The sequence below is a fragment of the Phascolarctos cinereus genome, unplaced genomic scaffold (assembly GCF_003287225.1).
Source record: "Phascolarctos cinereus isolate Bilbo 61053 unplaced genomic scaffold, phaCin_HiC Scaffold_5;HRSCAF=322, whole genome shotgun sequence".
In the NCBI taxonomy this organism is placed as follows: domain Eukaryota; kingdom Metazoa; phylum Chordata; class Mammalia; order Diprotodontia; family Phascolarctidae; genus Phascolarctos; species Phascolarctos cinereus.
Genome location: NW_027555958.1, coordinates 325,963,117 through 325,983,695, shown reverse-complemented (window position 1 = coordinate 325,983,695; position 20,579 = coordinate 325,963,117). Strand labels below are relative to the sequence as shown.

Sequence of the window (20,579 nt, the reverse complement as noted above, 5' to 3'; positions counted from 1 at the left end):
GATTCTTTTCAAAAAAAAAAGAGCTGCGGGCAGCATTTCCCTTACCACCTCAAGATCTCCAAGGCTTATGCTGTCCTATAGGCTCACCCTTTCCTGGCACATGATTGCCTTGGCTAGGACAGAGAGGTAAGGCTGAGGGAAGAGGAAGGTGAGAGCTTGGCTAGAGATTTAGGTGGTGACTTCTACTCAGAAGTATAGTCAAATCCCCAAAGCACAAGGTCACTGACCCCTTAGAGTGGGACATCTAGAAAGTCTGGCATCTGGAAATGGGGAGGTCTATCATATAATTAATCATAAAGAGATGGAACTTTGAGAACAGATGAACTTGGTTTGCATTTGCTACTGTTCTTCCCTATCCCTTTAAAACAGAATGAGCTGGGGGCAGCTAGGTAGTGCAGTGGATAGAGCACTGGCCCTGAATTCAGGAGGACCTGAGTTCAAATCCAGCCTCAGATACATAATACTTACTAGCTGTGTGACCCTGGGCAAGTCACTTTAACCCCATTGCCTAGCCAAAAAAAAAAAAAACCACTACTCTAAAACAGAATGAGCTGCCCATTAGGACTTCCAGAGTAATGCCCCCAAAGCTGCCCAAGAAACAATCTGCTTCTCTATTCCTGGGGGTGGTAAAGAGGTCAGAAACAGCTGAGCCCCTAAAATGGGACACTGTTAGACTAGATAAAATTTAAAAGTTCATGGGTCAGAAATATACATTCACCTGGGTCAACAAAAAGTCAGTGTCTCAGGAGTTAGAATTTTTAAAAGGCCCTAGAGGTTATCCAGTCTAACCCTCTCATTTTACAGATAAGGGAACTGAGGTCCAGATTGGAGAAGGGACTTGGCCCAAGCATATACAAGTAGTAAACTGCAAAGCTAGGATTTCCACCCAGATACTCTGATTTCAAATTCAATGCTGTTACATCTAAACCAGACTTTTTTCCCTTCATTTTTTTTTAACTATTGACCTACATCACCTGCAATGATCTATATTCACTAACTTGAATTCAAACATCATTTGTTTTACAATCATACAAGTAGCCACCATTAGCCTCACCTTCCACAGCCTCCTCAGACCTGAAGTCTCCGAGGATCAGGCTCTTTATACTTTACTTCGTTTTCACCCAGGAGTCCCTGTCTCTGGAATCCAACTGGAGACCCAGCCCCCTGGAGGGCAAGTGACAGAAGGGCAAACGCTGGTCCTTCTCTGTTCAGTAGCTGGGGGCACAGGTGACATCACATTCTCTTGGCACAAGGAAGGCTCTGAAGCAATCCTGAAGAAGAAAACTCAGAGGTCACTAGTGGCAGAGTTTGAAATATCGACCATGAGAGAGAGTGAAGCTGGGAAATATTACTGTGCAGCTGACAACACTGACAATCCGCTACGTAGTAGACCAGTGAGCATCTCCATGAATAGTAAGTGTTATATCCCTTTCTTCAGCTCCTTAGTAATAATACACACTTACCTCAGGCTCTGAGGTTTGCAAAGTGCTTTCCTCACTAGAGCCCTGAGACATAAGCAGAAGTGTTATTATCTTTATCTTACAGGTTGTTTATAAACCTCATTTTACAGATGAGGAAATCGAGATTTAGAGGAGCAGGGTAAATTGTTGATGGGCACAAGAGAATAAATATTGGCAATGAGATTTGAACCCAGGTCCCCCGATGCTAAGGATAGGGCTTTTTCTGTTAATTACATACCATGCTATTCATTGTCAGCTAATGTTTTCTGAATTGATTTCTTGGATTCCCTTCAGAGACGAATCAGAGGTATATGGACTGGTGTTCAAAGATTTCACAAAAATCAGACTTTTAGAGAAAAAAAAACTGTAATTAAAGGTGTCAGTAACAAATTGTAGTTTGTTGTGGAAGGACAGAGGATATGGCGCAAAGCAGGATCATGGGAACTCTTGGGGTAGAAGGGATAGTAAGAAAAAATAGTAGGATGCAGATTGAGAAGGGTTCTGGGCTGATGTCCAGGGGATTAATATTTGGAAATTCTCTTCTTAGATTTTGGAGAGAGGCCTCTGAGAGAGCTAGGTGCAGAGCAAAGGAGACAGAAATCAGGACTGATGAGTGGGCTCCTTCCCTGCCCCAGATGCCTGGGGTCGGAGGGTCATGAGTCATAGCTGCAGAAGCTCACCTGACTCTTGTCCTTTTCTCCCTCAGTTCCAGTCTCTCCTCCTCTCCTCACCTTCAGCGTCCCTGAGACACAGATGTTTGTGGGGAAGGTTGTGGAGCTTCAATGTGACTCCCAGAGAGGATCGGCTCCAATCCTATATCGGTTTTATCATGAGGGTAAAATCATGAAAAACAGCTCAGCCCCTTTTGGAGGTGCAGCATCCTTCAACCTATCCCTGACCGAACAACATGCTGGGAGTTACTTCTGTGAGGCTGACAATGGTGTAGGCGTGCAGTTCAGTAAGGTGCTGACGCTCTCAGTCAAAGGTACGTTGGCCCTTCCTGGTGGGAAGCTACATCCAGGTTAGATGATACATTCCCAGTATTGAACATCCCAACTATGGGGATCCAGGCTGTCCCCTGGTAGGGTGCTATAGCATCATGACAGGCTCCCTGGCTTCTCTACCCCTCCTGAGGAACTCAGACCCTGCTCCTATAGGTCCCCTCATAGTAAGAGGGGTGTTGGAAATGGGGAGAGTTAATCGTTTGATGGCATTATGACTTCATGAACTAGTTCCTACTTGAAGCTCATTGTAGGTTAGTCTGGGGGGTCAATTTGACCCACAGGAAGGCATATTAATCCTTGGAAGCCACTTCATTACTGTTGTAAGCACAAGGGTCAACTAGTAAGTGAACGCAATAACCATTCAAAACAACCAGTGCTTCATTGTTGTTATTCCTGTTGTTCAGTTGTTTTCAGTCATGTCTGACTCTTTGAGACCCCATCTGGGGTTTTCTTGGCAGCAATACTGGAGTGGTTTGACATTTCTTTCTCCAGTTAATTTTACAGGTGAGGAAACTGAGGCAAACATGTTCTGGAATGCAACAAGAATTGCTTTATACCACAAGTATGGTATAAACATTCCTCATAATACAAATAGGGGCAGATAGACAAACTTTCCAAACACCATCTGAATAGGCCAGTGTATGGGGCCTAATCTGTAACAATAAAACAAAACAAAGCAAAACAAAACAAAAACGACCTTGTAACACTCAGGAAGATATTTTATTTATTTATTAACAATTTATTAATTGGTTTTAACAATGATAGTTTTAGCATTTCCTTTGCTTACAAAGATCTATGGATTATTAGACCTAAAAGGAATTTTTAGAGATAATTTAACTCACCACTTTCTTTTCACAGAGGAAAAAAATGAGTCTCAAAGCAATCAAGTGACTTGTCTAAGGTCTCACAGCTGGTTAGTGACAGAATGGGGACTAGAATACAGGACTTGCAACTCCTAGTACCTACACAATAGGTACAAGGATAAAATAGACTCTAGCTTAGATAATGAGTCTCACATACGTATCCTTTCATTCCGGATGCCTCTGACCAGCCATATACACTCATCCCATTCCCAGCCCTGGTTCTTCTCTCCCTGGCTTCCCAAGAAATTTTTGCTTTCTCCTTCCTTGCCACTCTTTCTACCTATAGTCCAGGCTGAAGCTCTCCTGATCTCCCCACCCAAACAGTAATCTCTCTTCTGGGCCTCTATTCCTGTTCATAGCAAACCCCTAACTATATATAGAACAAATCACTTCTGTTTCTCCTGTTTCTATCAAACAAACTGAGTCAGTGATTTCATTCCTTCCTCTAACCACTCAATGATGCTTGGAATAACTGGGCTCCCTTCCCATTGATGCACTTTATCCCCACCCTCCTCCTCATCTATATCTCCTAGAGTGTGCCTGCACAACATTCAGCCCGCCAAAGGATTTTGGTGGCTGTCACGTGACCCATGGTAACCAACCATCACCAGTCTGTCTAAAGACAGAAATCCTTTGGTGGCACACGGGCCGTATGTTGTGCAGGCCTGTCCTAGAGCATCTAGTTACATGGTGAGGACCAGCACAGCATCACTGAGAGAATGCTGGACTGAGATAGGGAACATGAGCTCAGCTCCTGGATCTGTCCCTTCTTTATCAAGGTGCCATTCTCTATATCTGTCACTTCAATTTTAAAAGGGGTGGGAGGAGGGGCAGCTAGATGGCATAGTGGATAGAGCACCAGCCCTGAAGTCAGGAGGACCTGAGTTCAAATCCAGACTCAGATACGTAACACGTATTAGCTGTGTGACCCTCGGCAAGTCACTTAACCCCAATTGCCTCACGCAGACAAAAAAAAGGAGTGGGAGGGTGGCCTCTAACAGGAGATGACATTTCTGTAGTGCTTTACATATATCATCTCAGTTAAACCTAACAACAAAACTGTGAGGTAAATATTATACTATAGCAGCTACTATATCACCACCACCAGTACTACTACTACTATTACTACTACCACTACTACCACTTACCGCCACCACTACTACTGCTATACCACCATCACTATTACTACTACTAACACTACCAGTACTACCGCTACCACTACTGCCACCACCACTACCACCTCTACTATTAATACTATACCACTACCACCACCATCACCACCATTACTACTACTCCTACTCCTACTGCTGCTGCTGCTGCTACTACTGCTATTATTACTACTTCAGAGGTGAAAAACTAATTGGTAGTAGTTTTATGCAGCCCACAAGACTCCCTAGTGTAGCCAAGCCAAATTAAAATGTAATTGGGAAATGTTTAACAAAATAAATAAAAATATGATGCAACACAGATGGTGTTAATTGGTGGTTTTCCACTATTTGGGGTTTGACACCTCTGCAGCATACCATGTTATCTGGAGAGGAGGATCACTAAGCCCCTGCTATAACATTAATTTAGGGCTGCTAGATGGCGCCATAGAGCCTAGAGTCAAGAAGACTCATCTTTCTGAGTTTAAATCTGACTTCAGACACATTAGCTGTCTGACCCTGGGCAAGTCACTTAACGCTGTTCACCTCAGTTTCTTCATCTGTCAAATGAGCTAGAGAAGAAAATGGCAAACCACTCCAGTATCTTTGCCAAGAAAACCCCAAATGGGCTCCATGAAGAGTCAGACATAACTGAAATGACTAACCAATACCATAATAACAATAATGGAATAATTGGAAGAGGAAGAGAAGAGATAGTGGAGAAAAGCTGCTTGGGGAAGAGAGGAGCCCATAGGAATATGGGATGACATTCATGCCACAGAACAATAAGATCTCAGAGGTGGAAGGGAGCTCAGAGGCCATCTAGCCTACCCTGTATATGAGCAGGAAACGTCCTCAACATAGAGTCATCTAGCCTCTGAGACAGAGATCTCACAGCTTTGAAAAACATAAAGCATCAGGCTGATATAAAATAGTCTCATCGTTGTGATACCTGGAATTTTTCCCTCAGATCTTTGTGGATAGGTTCTGAAATCTAGGTCTGCATCCTAGGCAATTGGAGAACTAGGAATGGCCTTGGAGAGTATCTCCTTGCTTTTGTGGGGCAGATAGTGGTGCAGTGGATAGAGTGCTGGGCCTAGAGTCAGGAAAACTTGAGTTAAAATCCAGCCTCAGACACCGTATTTGCCTCAGTTGCCTCATCTGTAAAATGAGCTGGAGAAGGAAATGGCAAACCACTCCAGTATCTGCCAAGAAAACACCAAATGGGGCCATGAAGAGTCTGAAATGACTGAACAACAACCTTAGTTCTATTGATTATGTTTGTTCTTCCCTTTTTCTTTTAAAAAATGTTCTTTGTTATATAAGATGGCTCTCTGGGAGGGGGAAGGATATGGAAGAGATTTGAGTAATTTAGGGGGAAAAAAGGTGTTTTTTGTTTTGTTTCATTTTAAATTTTGTTAAGTTTGTTAAGTTAATTAAGGGTGTACCCCTAATAGAAGTTCATGAAATAAAGGGCTCGTGTTTCTGAAGCTGAGATGCTGATTTCTGTTATCTCCCTCAGTTCCAGTGTCCCGTCCTTTCCTTACCATCAGGAAGGCCACCATAGGGGACATGGTAGAGCTTCGATGTGAAGCTGAGACAGGCACAACACCGATCCTCTATAGGTTTTTTCACCAAGGTATAATCCTGGGGAGTGGTTGGGCCCACTTAGGAGAAGCTGCCTTTCTCAACCTGTCTCTGACAGCCGAGGATTCTGGGATCTACTCTTGTGACGCTGACAATGGCATTGGTCCCCAGCTCAGTGAAGGGGTGAAATTCCCTGTCACAGGTATACAAGGAAGACTGGACCTGAAATCTAGAGGATGAACATTTGACCTCCTCCCAAGAGGGTGGGGCATTTCTCACGATGCCAGATCATGGTTCACTGTTTCTGAGGATGGGCCATCTGGGGACATGCAAGGTTGAGTCCTTGGGGATCAGTGTTGTCATGGGTGATGTCACTAGGTAGATACTGAGGAAGAAATGGCTCAGTAACTGGCTACATCTCCTCTCCCTGAGTCCCAAGGTCCCTTACCCCCACAAGGTGATCACTTCACTAAACTCTGGGCAAATATGCAAATATTGCTGGGTCACAATAATGAGAAAATCTATAATAATCTTGGTCACATTCCATCCTCAGCTTCACAATAAATCATCCCTCCTCAAACCCAATCTCAGGACTCAGTTGCTCAAAAGCAGAAGGGATATTTCTTGTATTACTGAATATGAACTGAATCAGGTGTCCACCTGCCTAGCTCTAAGCCCAATTCAAAAAGTCCTCCCATGTTCCTGACCCTTAGGTCTCTCTTCTCGAGTTCTGAGCCATCAGGACTACTAGTTCAAGAATTCTCAGGCCTGCTCTCCTCACCCCTGCCTCATGCCAGACTCTCTTCTCTCAGTCCCTACAGGGAAACGAAGGGGCCTGCTTGCTGGAGGTGTCAGCTTGGGCCTGCTCGGATTCCTGGGTCTCACTGGTGTAGCTCTTCTGTTGTACTTCAGGACCCGGAGGAGATCAGGTTTGTAGGCCCTGATCATTAACCTGTACAGAATCCCTGTCCCCATCCTGCCTCATGCCCAGAGTGACTGTCACCTTGAGGCTTCAGACCCTCACTGAGCAATCAGTGCGGCACCAAGTGAAGAACAGAACAGATCAGAGGTATGCTGATAAATATTTAGCAACCAGATCTCTGAAAATTTTTTCTAAAAGCATGCAGGACACACTTTTAAATTTTTTTTTATTTTTTTTTTTTGGCTAGGCAAGGGGGTTAAGTGACTTGCCCAGGGTCACACAGCTAGTAAGTGTTATGTGTCTGAGGTCAGATCTGATCTCAGGTCCTCCTGAATCCAGGGCCAGTGCTCTATCTACTGTGCCACCTAGCTGCCCCCACACTTTTAAAATTTAATCCACATTTTTAACATTTTCTCCATTATTTTCTTGCCCAGACAATTAACAAAACAATAAATCAAGCTCTGATTTACAATTGATTTATAATGTTTGCAGATTTCTAAAGCATAAATATTTACACAAAAAAAAAATTAACCATAGCCCTCATTAAGAGCTGGCTCCAGCAAATCAGTAGAAATGACATTTATCCAGCTTTTTTGTAGGCAATCAGGGTTAAGGTGACTTGCCCAGGGTTACATAGCTAATAAATGTCTGAAGTCAAATTTGAACTCAGGTCTTTCTGACTTCAGGGCCCATGCTCCATGCACTGTGCTACATGGTGCTCCCTGCTTTCTTACTCTATGAAGACAGCTGAACCTTATCACCCAGGCTTTTAACTCACTGGAAATCCAGGCTTTTTTTTTTTTAAATATACAGGCCACCCTCCAGGTTCACAAGGATCACAGGAGCTCAAAGAAGCTTCTAAATGCCCTTGTACAATACAATACAATCCTACTTTCTTTCCCTCCACCCTGTCACCAATCAATCAAAAAAACTGATTGGTCTCAGAGAGCAGAATGAAGACCAGTGCACAGAAAATGCAAAGAGGTAGATTCCCACTTTTTATAAAGAAAATTTCCAAAACAATTAGAATTGGCCAAAAGTGGAATAGGAAGTTGTGACTTCCCCATCAACAGTCAAAGTCAATAAACATTTATTAAGAACTTAATATGCACCAGGTATTGTGCTAAGTACTAGAGGTACAGATAAGAAAAGCCAACACAGTACCCACCCCTTCAGATCACTTGAAATCTTTGAGGAGAGGTTAGGTGAGTATTTGTTGGGTATTTTGGAGATTGAATTCTTGCTCAGGTATGAATTAGGCTAGCTGGAGTAATGGATAGAGCTCTGGACTCAGAGCAGGGAAGACCTAAGTTCCAATCCAACATTGGACACTTAGTAGGTGTGTGACCCTGGGCAAATCACTCAACCTCTGCCTGCCTTAGTTTCCTCATCTATAAATGGGGATAATAATAGTACCAACCTCCCAGAATTGTTATAAGGATAAAATGAGGTATTTCTAAAGTGTTTTATGAACTTTAAAAAGCTATACAAATGTTAGCTATTATTATGGTCTCTAGGTCCCTTCAAATTCTGATGCTGTATGAATCTGTGAAATATTTAGAGTATTTATCGTAAGGTTCTATGAACACTTACCAGCTTACTTACTATGGCCCTGTGTCTCTAGTCCGTCACTGCCTGTCTCATCAGCTGACTTCCAGCCCCTCTCATCGACCAATTCTCAATGAACTTCAGCGTCTCCCTATCACCTTACGCATCAAATGTCGTACGTCTGGTATTTAACCCTCTTCCCAACTCGGCTCCTTCCTACCTTCCAGGCTTTCTTATACCTTACTCCCCTCCTCACACTCTGTGATTCTGCTGTACTCAGCTAGTTGCTGTTCCTCACACATGGCATTCCTTCCATCTCCTGTCTTCAAGCTTCTGTATCGGCTGTTTTTCCCCAGCTCTGGAATGCTGGCCCTCCTCACCTTGTCTTAGAATCCCTGAGTTTTTTCAAAACTCAGCTTAAGTCCCACCTACCCTGGTTCCCTCAGCTACTAGTGCCTTTCCCTGTGATACTACCTTCCATCGACTCTGTAAATATCTCACATGTACCTAATTGTCTCTTCTATGAGACCCTTAAGGACACAGTCTTGTTTTTGTTTTTGTTTTTGCATTTCTTTTTATCCTCAGGGCATAACCCAATGTGCAAACTTTTATTGAACACTTACTTGGCCTTGGCCCATGGTAGGTGCTTAATAAACGCTTGTGGACTGAACTGACTTCTCTGTTAGTGGGTATATAGCTTATTCCTCAGCTTAAGAATATGCCATGAGATGGTTCTGACCCATACGCTGACATCCTCCTTCCCCCAACATCATCCTTAGCTTAGGTAGAGAATCCTCTTTTGACCCATTTTCTCCCAAAACCTTTCCACTCAGAATCCAGTACAGAGAGCTGACCTTGGGTTGGCCCTGGATCTCTGAGCATAATTCCTCAAGGTCACTTATGTCGATTGCCCACTGATCTCCACTCTGAGGCAGTGACTCCCTTGCTCTTGACCTTACAGGAAACTAATCAGGGAAGAAATGGATCCTTGGTGGAAGTAGCACCGAAGGGCAGTTAGGAGGTGCAGTGGATAGAGTGCTAGGCCTGAAGTCAGGAAGACTCACCAAATCTGGCCTCAGACACTTACTATGTGACCCCAGGGCAAGTCACTTAACTTATTTGCTTCAGTTTCCTTATCTATAAAATGTGCTGGAGAAGGAAATGGCAACCACTCCAGGATCTTTGCCTAGAAATCCCGAATGGGGTCACAAAAAGTCTGAAAATTACTAAATAAAAAGCACCAAGGATCAAGCCACAGTCCCTGGACCTAGTCTCAAATGCCCCAGATTTTATCCCTGCCCCCAACAAGAGGAAAACAAGCATCTACTCCGTTCTTTTCTGGTGCATGACAATCCGTAGAGAATATATTTGTGTTCTCTAGTCCCGCTAAAAGAGGGAGTGGAACAAGGAAGAGGGGACAAGTATAGGGAACCATAGATGTGAGCAACATAAACTTTCCAAGCCAAATGCCAGTTTTATATCATTACGTAGTTTGAAAATCACCATGTAATCCATGGTTCAGAACTGAGAACTGACACTCTGGTTATGCTTGGACTGGGTTCAATCTGTGGAGTTCTCTGTAAACATTCCCTTCACCTGAAATTATCTGGCTTGTGTTTAAGGTTTCACAACAAAAGTTCTTAATTGTAGTATTGGCTAACACATTTCTGTGTGAAGTACACAACAATAGCATAATCACAGCTAATAATAAAAATAATGGCTAACCTTTTAATATAGCACTTTAAGATTTACAAAATTTTATGTAGCTAGATTAGATAGGTAAATAGATGTTGTTCAGTTATTTCAGTTGTGTCCAACTCTCCATGACCTCATTTTGGAGTTTTTTTGTTCTTTTTCCTTTTTTTTTTTTTTTGGCTAGGCAAGGGGGTTAAGTGACTTGCCCAGGGTCACACAGCTAGTAAGTGTTATTGTGTGTCTGAGGTCGGATTTGAACTCAGGTCCTCCTGAATCCAGGGCCGGTGCTCTATCCACTGCACCACCTAGCTGCCCCCATTTTGGAGGTTTTTTTGGGAAAAAATACTGGAGTAGTTTGTCATTTCCTTCTCCAGCTCATTTGACAGATAAGGAAATTGAGGCTTGCCCAGGATCACACAGCTAGTAAGTATTTGAGGCCAGACTTGAACTCAAGAAGATAAAAGTCTTCCTGATTCTAAGCATAGTGCTCTATCCATTCAGTCACTTAGCTGCCCCGAGATTTTATATACATACATACATACACACATATATATATATATACATGTATGTACACCCACATACACATATATAAAATCATTATATATACATACATACACAGACACACACACACACAGACACACACAGACACACACACACACACACACACACACACACACATGTTTGATCCTCACAATACCCTTATGGGAAAGTGCTATTGTTATCCCCATTTTTACAGGTGAGGAAACAGGCTAAAAGAAGTTAAGTAATTTACTCAGGGTCTCACAGCTGGCAAGTATCTGAGGCCAGATTTGAACTCAGGTCTATTCCTGACTCGAAGTCCAGTACACCATCCACTGTGCCAACCAGCCTCATGGATATCATGTGCTTCGTTGAATTCACTGAAAATAGCATCAATAGCATTGTTCCCTTCTACAAATCAGGTGGCCACATCAGCAAAGAAAATAAGCTTGCTCAAGAATGGTATCTTCTGGATGAAACTGTACTGCCTCATGCAGCATGTGATCCCTGCTTCTTTTCCTTAGATTTCCACTAACTACAACACCTTCAGTAACATATTCTAGAATGTTGCTGAGAATAGGGGTTAGGGTCCATTGTCTTTGATTTTCAAACATCATTCCCATCCCTTTTTAAAAAAAAAAATAGATGCCCCCAAAAAACTGCTAGAGTCTTCTTCCCATTCTCCAACTTTCAAAAATCACTGATGGTGGTTCAGAGTTCACATCTGCCAATTCTTTCACTAACCAAAGATGTAGTTCATCTGGTCTACAACCCAGACATACGAACTGGCTGTGAATCAATCATTTTAATTGTGCCATTAGAGGGGCAGGGATGATATCCAGGGCCAGACAAGTTCTTACCTTATCAAAGAGTTAATTTTGTCAAGGAATTTAACATGTCATTAAGGAGAAACAGCATAGATTCAAGAGAGATATACCAGGCATTTCTTGGGTACATCCTTCAGAGCAGAGAGAACTAGGAAGGTATAACGAAAAGGAGCTCGGTTCCGAGGTTAAAGGACCAGTGCTCAGATGTTGCTTCTGTAACTATTTGTATGACCTTGCAGAAGATATTTGATGACAATAATAATGATAATAATAGCTAACATTTATAAAGTACTTACTATGTGCCAGGCACCACACTAAGTGCTTTACGATTATTATCTCATATGATCCTCACAACCACTCTGGGAGGTCAGTGCTATCATTATTCCCATTTTACAGGTAAGAAAACTGAGGCAAACAGAAGTTAAGTGACTTGCCCAGGGTCAAACAGCTAGGAAGTGTCTGTATCTGGATTTCAGTCCAGGTCTTTATGACTCCAGACCCAGGACTCTATCTACTTTGCCATCATCATCATCATCATCAATAGTATAAATAGTAAAATAAATAAATAGTATTTCTATATCAGTTTAAGGATTTCAAAGAGCTTTACATATATTATCTCATTTGCTAATAGGTGCCATTATTATATCTCTACCAAGAAGTTAAGCGATTTGCATGGGGCCACATAGCCCCTTGGGTATCTGTAGCAGGATTCTAGCTCAGGTCTTCTTGATTCCAAGGCCAGTGCTTTTCTCATCTGAAAGTCTAGGGAACTGGTCTAGTTGGCCTCCAGGGTCCCTTCCAGATCTAATCTGTAAATCCACAATGCTATGAACTTCATGAGCTCCTAGAGTACTGAGACCACCTTTGCATTTCCTGGCAGAGCTTAGCACAGGGCTTTGTGGATGGCGAGTGCTTAAAACTTTGTTTGAATCTGAATTTGTGTCTGTCGGAACAGTCAACAATCACAGGGCATGGTGGTGAAGTCCCCAAACACATCTAAGGGCCTCATTTAAATTCCAAGCTTCTAGCAGGTGAGAATCATGCCTTTCCCTTACTCCGTGTCATCTTGGTTTAACCTAGCACACAAAAAAAAAGATACAGGGCTCCATTTCCACGCTACATTGCTTCACTCCCTACACTGACATCACCCAATAGAATGCAGGCCCCTTGAGGGCAAGGTATCTGGACTCTTATTTTTGTCTTCACATAAGCAGTATCAAAAATAATGTCTGAGTTATAGTAGATACTTACTGCTTTCTAACTGATTAACATTAATCTTCCTTTTCTTTGCAGGACAAAGTTTTGCTCTTGTACTCCCCAGGCAAGTCCTTAGTCCTTTCAGTGTCTGACTTCTTGTCATTTGCTAAAAGTCTATAATCCAGGAACATGGAAAATGCCATTTATTCCTAAGGCTACACCTATCCATTTCTTGATTTCACATGCTTTGGGATTTGCTGTTGCTGTTCAGTTGTTACTGTCATGTCTGACTCTTTGTAACCCCGTTTGGGGTTTTCTTGGCAAAGATATTGGAGTGGTTTTGCCACTTCTTTCTCCAGCTCATTTGACAAATGAGGAAACTGAGGTAAACAGAATTAAGTGACTTGCCCAGGGTCACACAGGCTAGGAAGTGTCCAAGACCAGATTTGAACTCAGGAAGAGGAGTCTTCCTGACTCCAGACCCAGTGCTCTATTCACTGTACCACCTACCTGCCCTCTATGTTTTGGGATAGCTAAAGAAAAGTCACTCACCAGCTAAGATATGCAGTAACCCTTCTGCTTATCACCAAAACAGATTTGTTATTGATTTTCTTACTCAGCTAAAATGTTCAGTATTTGTCCACTTGATTAAATATTTGCATAGCAGCATCTCATCCACTGGGGCAGATACTACATTCATTTATCAGAGTCTTTACATTGCAACCCTAAGCATTATGTCTTTCACAGAGGAGGAGGGGGAGGAGGAAGAGGTGGGAGAAAGAGGATGAGGGGGAGGAAGAGGAGGGAAGAGGGAGGAAGAGGAACAGGAAGGAGGAGGGGGAATAGGAAGGGGGGGAGGAGGGGGAGAAGGAGGAGGAGGAGGACAACAACATTGCCTAGTGAAGTGGTCAACTAAAGTGGCCACCATGTCAATAGGACAAAGCAGTATTTTGTGACTAAATGACCATCACCCTCTGGTTCTGTCCTCAGGCTGCCTACTTTGCTTCCCCAGCTCTGGCCACCATTGGTCCATCCCACTACTCAATTGCTTCTCCTAAAAAGCCCCTTACTAACCACCAGCAGCACAGATTCGTGGGAGGTAAAACCCCTTGAATCACACCAAGTTCTCTATGCCTTTCTGGTTGCTAATTTCCTGAAGTTCTGTGTCACCACACTTACCATTTCCTACAGGGCTCTCTCCTTGATGATCTCATTAATGTATAATTAGTGTTGTTACTATGCCAGGAAATATGATGTCTGTGTGTATCTCACAGGAGCCCCGCCATCCCAGGATCCCAAGAACGTTCCCAAGTGGAGCTAGAGCCAACATATTTCAATGGTAAAGACCTCTCCATTGGACAAGGGCTCCAGACCTAATCCCAGGCAATTAGGAGGTGCATAGGAGAAGGGAACACAAACTATCTCGTTTGTTCAGCCTACCAGCTACCCTAGGTTTTACCTCAGAGAACAGGACCTCTTGAGCACAGTTTTGCGAAGCAGTCAGGTTTAATGGAAAGAGTGATACATTAGGAATCAGGAGAGACTTTTGTTTGAATTCCACCTCTGACACTTGCTAGTATGTGACCATAGACAAATTAGTTAACCTCTCTGAGCCTCAGTTTCCTCCTATATGAAATGGGTTTATTAATATCTATAATACTTACCTTACAGGATTATAAAGATCAAAAGAAATAATGTATATAAAGCAATTTTAACTTTAAAGCACCATATTAATGTCAGCTATCATTATTACTTTGGGGGGGCTAGGCAATGGGGTTAAGTGACTTGCCCAGGGTCACATGGCTAGTAAGCATCAAATGTCTGAGGCTGGATTTGAACACAGGTCCTCGTGACCCCAGGGCCAATGCTCTATCCACTGCACCACCTAGCTGCCCCTATCATTATTACTTTATCATGATTTCAATGATAAATCATATTTATCTAGTACTTTACGTTCCTTATCTAAAAAATTGGTTGATCACATCTGCACCACCTACTTCCCACGGTTGTTGTAGGAAAGTAGTTAATCAGCATCTTGGCCACTAGGTGGCAGATACTACATTCATCTAACCCTATGAGTTATCATAGCTCCCTTTGGCATTTCTTTACCGCACCATATAAACGTGAAATGTTCTTATATGAGCTCACAACCCTAATATAAAGTGAACAGTATGACTTTTTAGAGACTGTAGAGCAGGAAGGGTCCTCATGGTTCACATAGTGTAATCTTATTGCGTATTAATAAGAACATATAATATTATTATTATCTATTGGATATTATCCTATTGCATAAGAATAAGGATATTAAAGGTCAAACTTTAAAGGTCTTTGTGTCCATAGCCACACAGCTAATAAGTGTCAATGCCAGGATTTCAGCCCAGGTCTTCTGACAGCAAGTCTAGTACTCTTTGTGCTGCCTCTCAATAAATATGGAAATTTCCTGAAATGCCGACATCATGCTGGAGATGGAAGATATTCCTGGAAAGAGGAGTCGGGGTGGGCATGTGGGAGGATTTCATCTTCTGCTATGCCATAATAAATATAAATATTTAACTTCTGGCACATTCATCTGACCCTGCCTATAAAGTCCTATTCTCACCTCTGGCCAATCTACAGACCCAGGCCAGCAGTCCAGAATACACAGCCCAGCATTTGCAGACCTGGGACTTACAGTGAATCCTGTCATCAGGGATGTGGTGTATGCTGAGGTCCAGAATTCGCAGCAAAAAAAAAGAAGATACAGGTGAGAAAATGGGATCTGGTTCTTACATTGAGTTGTGTCCCATCCTATTGCATCTGGCATCCAAATCATGTTAGCCCCCTCCAGCATGGCCCCAGAGTTTCTTGGCCATCCTACTATTGTCTGTTCTCTGCAGACAACCTGCTTGGCAGAATTGCCCAAGTGTTCTTGAGAAAACATTCTTTTTTTTTGTCTTTGCATCCTCAGCCCTTAGCAAAATTCTTGACACATAGTAAATACTTAATACATGCTTGCTGACTAATTGATATCCCTATTTACGGACTAGTGGATCACCCACATGATAACTTCTCATTGCTGTTGACCTGTGACAAAATGTCCGGAACAATGAGGAAAATGTCTTACAGATGAATGGCAGAGCTTTTGCCCTGAAAGGGTGCTCTCTTTATTTAATCTATGGATGCAACCAACAAGATGCAGCCATTCTGCTAGCTTTCTGGGTCATGTGTTAGCAAATCCTCCCCTTAATACAAATAAAACAAGGTGGGTTAAAAAAATATCTGTACTGGGAGAGAGTTGAAGGCTGAAAAGGATGCGAAGAAAATCCAATTGTTGTTTTTTTCCAAATTCTGTTTCCATTCCAAGTTTTTTACCAATCTAGGATCAAATAGTGGTTGACCTCTCACCAAGACTCAAATTGGGGCAGGACTTTTAGAGCCTCTGAGGTACAGTACCCTTCACAGGGGACAAGGGATTTACAGTTGGATGGGACTTTAAAGGTCACCTAGAGAAACCCCCCTCCTCATTTTTTGGATGAAGAAAATAAGGTCAAGTTAAGTACTTCACCCAAGGTCATACAGGTAATAAATAGAAGAGACTGACTGTGAACCTAGGCTTTTTGCCTCTAAATCAAGATGTCTCTTTACCATGCTATGAAAACGAACCCAAAAAAAATTGTTGAGTTGGGCATCATGAGGTCAAGGAAAATTTGGTCCCTTTTTCACTCCTCATGAGCACCTTAATTAGGGCCTAGGAAATAATCATATCAATCACAGAACTAGAGTGCTGAAGCCAGAAGGGACCTTAGAGGGCATCTATTCCAACCACTTTGTTTTAGAGACAAGGAAACTAAGGCCAGGCAAGGTCAAGTGACCTGTCCAAGACCATACAATTAGTTCATATCAGAGCTAGGAGAGAAATTAATTCTCAGCTAAGCATCTGGATGTTTCAGTGCTTAGGGAGCAAATGGTACTACTCTACCCTGGACTTTTTAGTTACTGTTTCACTGTCTTCCTTTTCTTCCTGAGTTGAAGAAACAATGAGTTATGTCAATGACCCAAGGAAACCTTCCCTAAGGGACACTTACTAGCTGTGTGACCCTCAACAAGTCACTTAGCCTCTGTCTGTCTCAGTTTCCACATCTGTTGCTGTGACGATCAAATGATATATTTTTAAAGCACTTAGCACAGTGCCAGGCACATAAATGTTTGTTCACTTCCTCTTTTCTCCAGGACAAGGGTTCTTAATATAGGATCCATGAGCTCCCAAGGGGTCCATGGCAAGATTACAGGTGTCTGTGAAATTTTTAACATATATTTTGATATGTTCATTTCAATGTGATAGGTTTCCTTTGTAATCCTACCTATTTCATTTTATCCATTTAAAAACATTATTCTGAGAAGGGGTCCATAAGCTTCACCAGATTCTGACAAAGGGGCAAACTAAAGATTAAGAACCCCAGCTCTAGGAGGCTTGGTCCAGGAACTGGATATTGTCCAAGAACTCCTCCACTGCATCCAATGTTCTTGACTTGTTCTCCCCTCCTCCCTCTTGCTGCGCTATTGCTTGGACATATTCCTGTAACTCCCAGACTAGACCAGGAATTCCTAGCCCATCAACCATTGCCACTTCTGGGGCCATGTGGTTCACTTCTCTCAAGACCATGTGACTCCTTGGAGGTGCTTTGAAGAAGGTTCACTCCAATGAACCAAGTCTGAGCCTCAGGATTTAGCCCTTCTCCCATCTGTGCTTCTCATCTCTGGTTCTTCCCAGCTCTCTAGCTCCCCTTTTAAAAAAACTTAATCCAAGGGTGTAGCCCATGTCCTCTGAAAATGGTTGGGAATCAGTTAACCATTTGTAATATAGCATCAAAGGGCCAGTACATATCAAGGCAAGGGAAGTTCACTGCCCATCAAGAGGCAACAAGGTGGATAGAGTGTTGAACCTGGAGTCAAGAAAACCTGAGTTTAAATCCTGCCTCAAACACTTATTAGCTGTGTGACTCTGGGCAAGTCACTTAACTGCTATCTGCCTCAGAATATGGGGATAATAATAGCAACCACCTCCCAGGGTGGTTGTGAAGATCAAAAGCAGTAACGTGTACAATACTTTGTTGTTGTTATTCAGTAGTGTCCAGCTCTTCATGGCCCCATTTAGGATTTTCTTGGCAGATACTGGAGTGGTTTGCCATTTCCTTCTCCAAGTCATTTTACAGATGAGGAAACTGAGGAAAACAGGGTTAATGACTTGCCTAGGGTCATATATCTAGTAAGTGTCTGAGACTAGATTTTAACTCAAGAACACATCTTCCTAACTCCAGGCTCAGTGCTCTATCCACTGTGCAACCTAGCTGCTCAGTACAACACTTAATAAACTCTGAAGTAGTATGTAAATGCTAACAATGAGTAAGAAAGTATCATAGATAAGAGAACAAATACCTAAGTTAAAAAGGAGGTAACCTTGACCCAGGTACTCTTGAACACATCCTCTCTAACAATAACGAGCATTTATTGAGAACCAAATGTGTGCAAAGAAGTGTGTTAGGATGTTGCAGAGACATTGTGACACTTTAGTATCCTTTAAAATATAACCTTCTTGACAGCAGGAACTTTTTCATTTTTTTTTTAAGGTCCAGCACCTAGCATAGTTTTTCATAAAAGTTGAATTGAATTGAATTGAACTTCAAGCATACAAGGTAGTGAGTTCTCCATTACTAGAAGCTTTCAAGCAAAGGCTTGATGAACAACCATTAAGAGGTCATAGAAAGAACTCCTGTTCAGGGACAGCTTGGACCAATTGACTTCAACTCAGATTATTTGGAACATCATTAAGATAGAAATGAACTAATGATTCAGGGTTCTGGGGTTTATAGCTCAGGGAAGTGGGCTTTAAATAGAATAATTACCTAGACCTTTACCTAAACATTTGCTTTTCCCCCACAGACAACCTCACATCGATGCTACCACCCACCCAGGTGAATCAATCAATTTCCTCAGCTGCTCTTTGTCTTCCCTCCTCAACCTCTACCTTTCTCTTTCTGTCTCCTCCTGCTCTTTTTCTCCTCTTCTTTTCTCTTCTCTCTCTCTCTCTCTCTCTCTCTCTCTCTCTCTCTCTCTCTCTCTCTCTCTCTCTCTCTCTCTCTCTCTCTCTCTCTCTCTCTCTCTCTCTCTCTCTCTCTCTCTCTCTCTCTCTCTCTCTCTCTCTCCCCCCCCCCTTGCTCTCGCTCTCACTCTTGCTCTAACTCTCTCTCTTTCTCTCCCAAACCCACTCTTCCTCCTAGACCTTTATCCATCTTCATCCAAGTACTTTCTCTCTCAGGATTTCTCTGTTGTGTACTCTGAAGTGAAGGCAGAACAACCTCTGGAGGAGAGAGTCAGGATGACTGAGGCTACAGATGGGACACAGAAAGACGACATAGACAACTATGAGAATGTCCAGCTTCATTCCTGAGCCTGACAGTGTGTACTCCCTAGGGAAGCCAAGAGCTTCTCATCACTCTGTACAGATGTGGAAATGGAAGGAAAGACAGTAGGGCAAGGAGACTCTTGGACTCCTGAAAAATGAGGGCCCAAGTTAGAGTTTTTCCTCCCAGGTCTCTGCTGCCATTTAGACAACACAGAGACAACACTGAGCTTCCTTCTCTCACTTTGATGAAATAAATCTTCTCTCTCTCTCTTTGTATTTATTTCATTTTATTATTTATCACCAAAAATAATCATTCACATTTTTATAGAACTTAAAGATTTTATAAGGTACTCTCCTCAAAATAGTCATGAGTTAGGTTGTACATTCGTTATTATCCCTATTTTTCAGAGAGCTCAGAACTAGGATTCAGACCCAGATCTCCAGGTACTATTTTCTTTTTCTTTTTCCCCCCCAATAATAACTAGTATTTATACAGTTTTTTAAGATTTTCATAGTGCTTTAAATATGTCATCACCTTTGGTCCTCATAACAACCCTGGGAAGTAGGTACTATTATTGTCCCCATCTTGCAGATGAAGAAACTGAGGCTAGGAGAGACTAAGTGATCTACCTAGAGTCCCATAGCTAGTGTCTAAGGCAGAGTTTGAACTCAGGTGTCCCTGACTCCAAGTCCAGCAATCTACCTACTATACCACCTAGCTACTTAGGCATATTACTAATGCTTTTTATTTTTGTCTTTTGCACCAGCTAGGCAGCTGGGTGGCAAAGTGGATAGAGTGCTAGGCATGAAGTCAGGAAGATCTGAGTTCAAATATGGCATCAGACATTTACTAGCTGTGTGACCCTGGGCAAGTCACTTAACCTCTGTTTGCCTCAGTTTCCTCAACTCTAAAATGGGGATAATAAAATGGGGTACCCACCTTGCAGGGTCATTGTGAGCATCTAGTGAGATAATATTCGCAAAGCGCTTAGCACAGTGCCCAGTGCTATATAAATGTTTATTTCCTTCCCTTCCCTCTACCTTTTGTTGTTGTTCAGTCATGTCCAACTCTTTGTGATCCCATGGACTTATCCATGGATTTTCTTGACAAAGATACTGGAGTGGTTTGCAATTTCCTTCTCCAATGTGTCCCTATTTTATAGATAAGGAACTAAGGCAAAAAGAGGTTGAATGACTTGTCCTGGGTCACACAGCTAGAGTCTGAGCTCATATTTGAAATCACATCTTGGAAATTCTAAGCCAAGTCAGTGCTCTATCCACTCCACCACCTAGTTCCATATGCAAAGATCTAAGGCCTTACTAATGAATACAGCTATGTATAAATTGCATATGCATATATGGAATAGACAGCAATCAGTACTGTTTCATCCACACTCCTCAGGGCAATGAAAGCTAGCATTTGCAGGTAC

At 42.4% G+C, this 20,579-nt stretch overlaps 1 protein-coding gene across 5 annotated transcripts in view; it reads left to right on the top strand.

Annotated features, from left to right (window-relative positions):
- The window catches only part of LOC110211888 (Fc receptor-like protein 2), a 32,392-nt gene extending 12,975 nt beyond the window's left edge, over positions 1–19,417 (top strand). For 2 of the 5 annotated variants that reach the window (XM_020991464.2, XM_020991456.2), the window contains 9 exons: positions 1,126–1,413; positions 2,167–2,445; positions 5,995–6,261; positions 6,872–6,988; positions 12,864–12,891; positions 14,042–14,106; positions 15,384–15,510; positions 18,687–18,718; positions 19,063–19,417. In XM_020991464.2, coding sequence (XP_020847123.1) covers positions 1,126–1,413; positions 2,167–2,445; positions 5,995–6,261; positions 6,872–6,988; positions 12,864–12,891; positions 14,042–14,106; positions 15,384–15,510; positions 18,687–18,718; positions 19,063–19,085 — 1,226 coding nt within the window. In that variant the 3' untranslated portion in view covers positions 19,086–19,417. Of the gene's footprint in view, positions 1–1,125; positions 1,414–2,166; positions 2,446–5,994; positions 6,262–6,871; positions 6,989–12,863; positions 12,892–14,041; positions 14,107–15,383; positions 15,511–18,686; positions 18,719–19,062 lie in introns of those variants that run through there. The other 3 variants (XM_020991463.2, XM_020991458.2, XM_020991460.2) reach the window with 3 other exon arrangements.
- Positions 19,418–20,579: the final 1,162 nt, after the last annotated feature.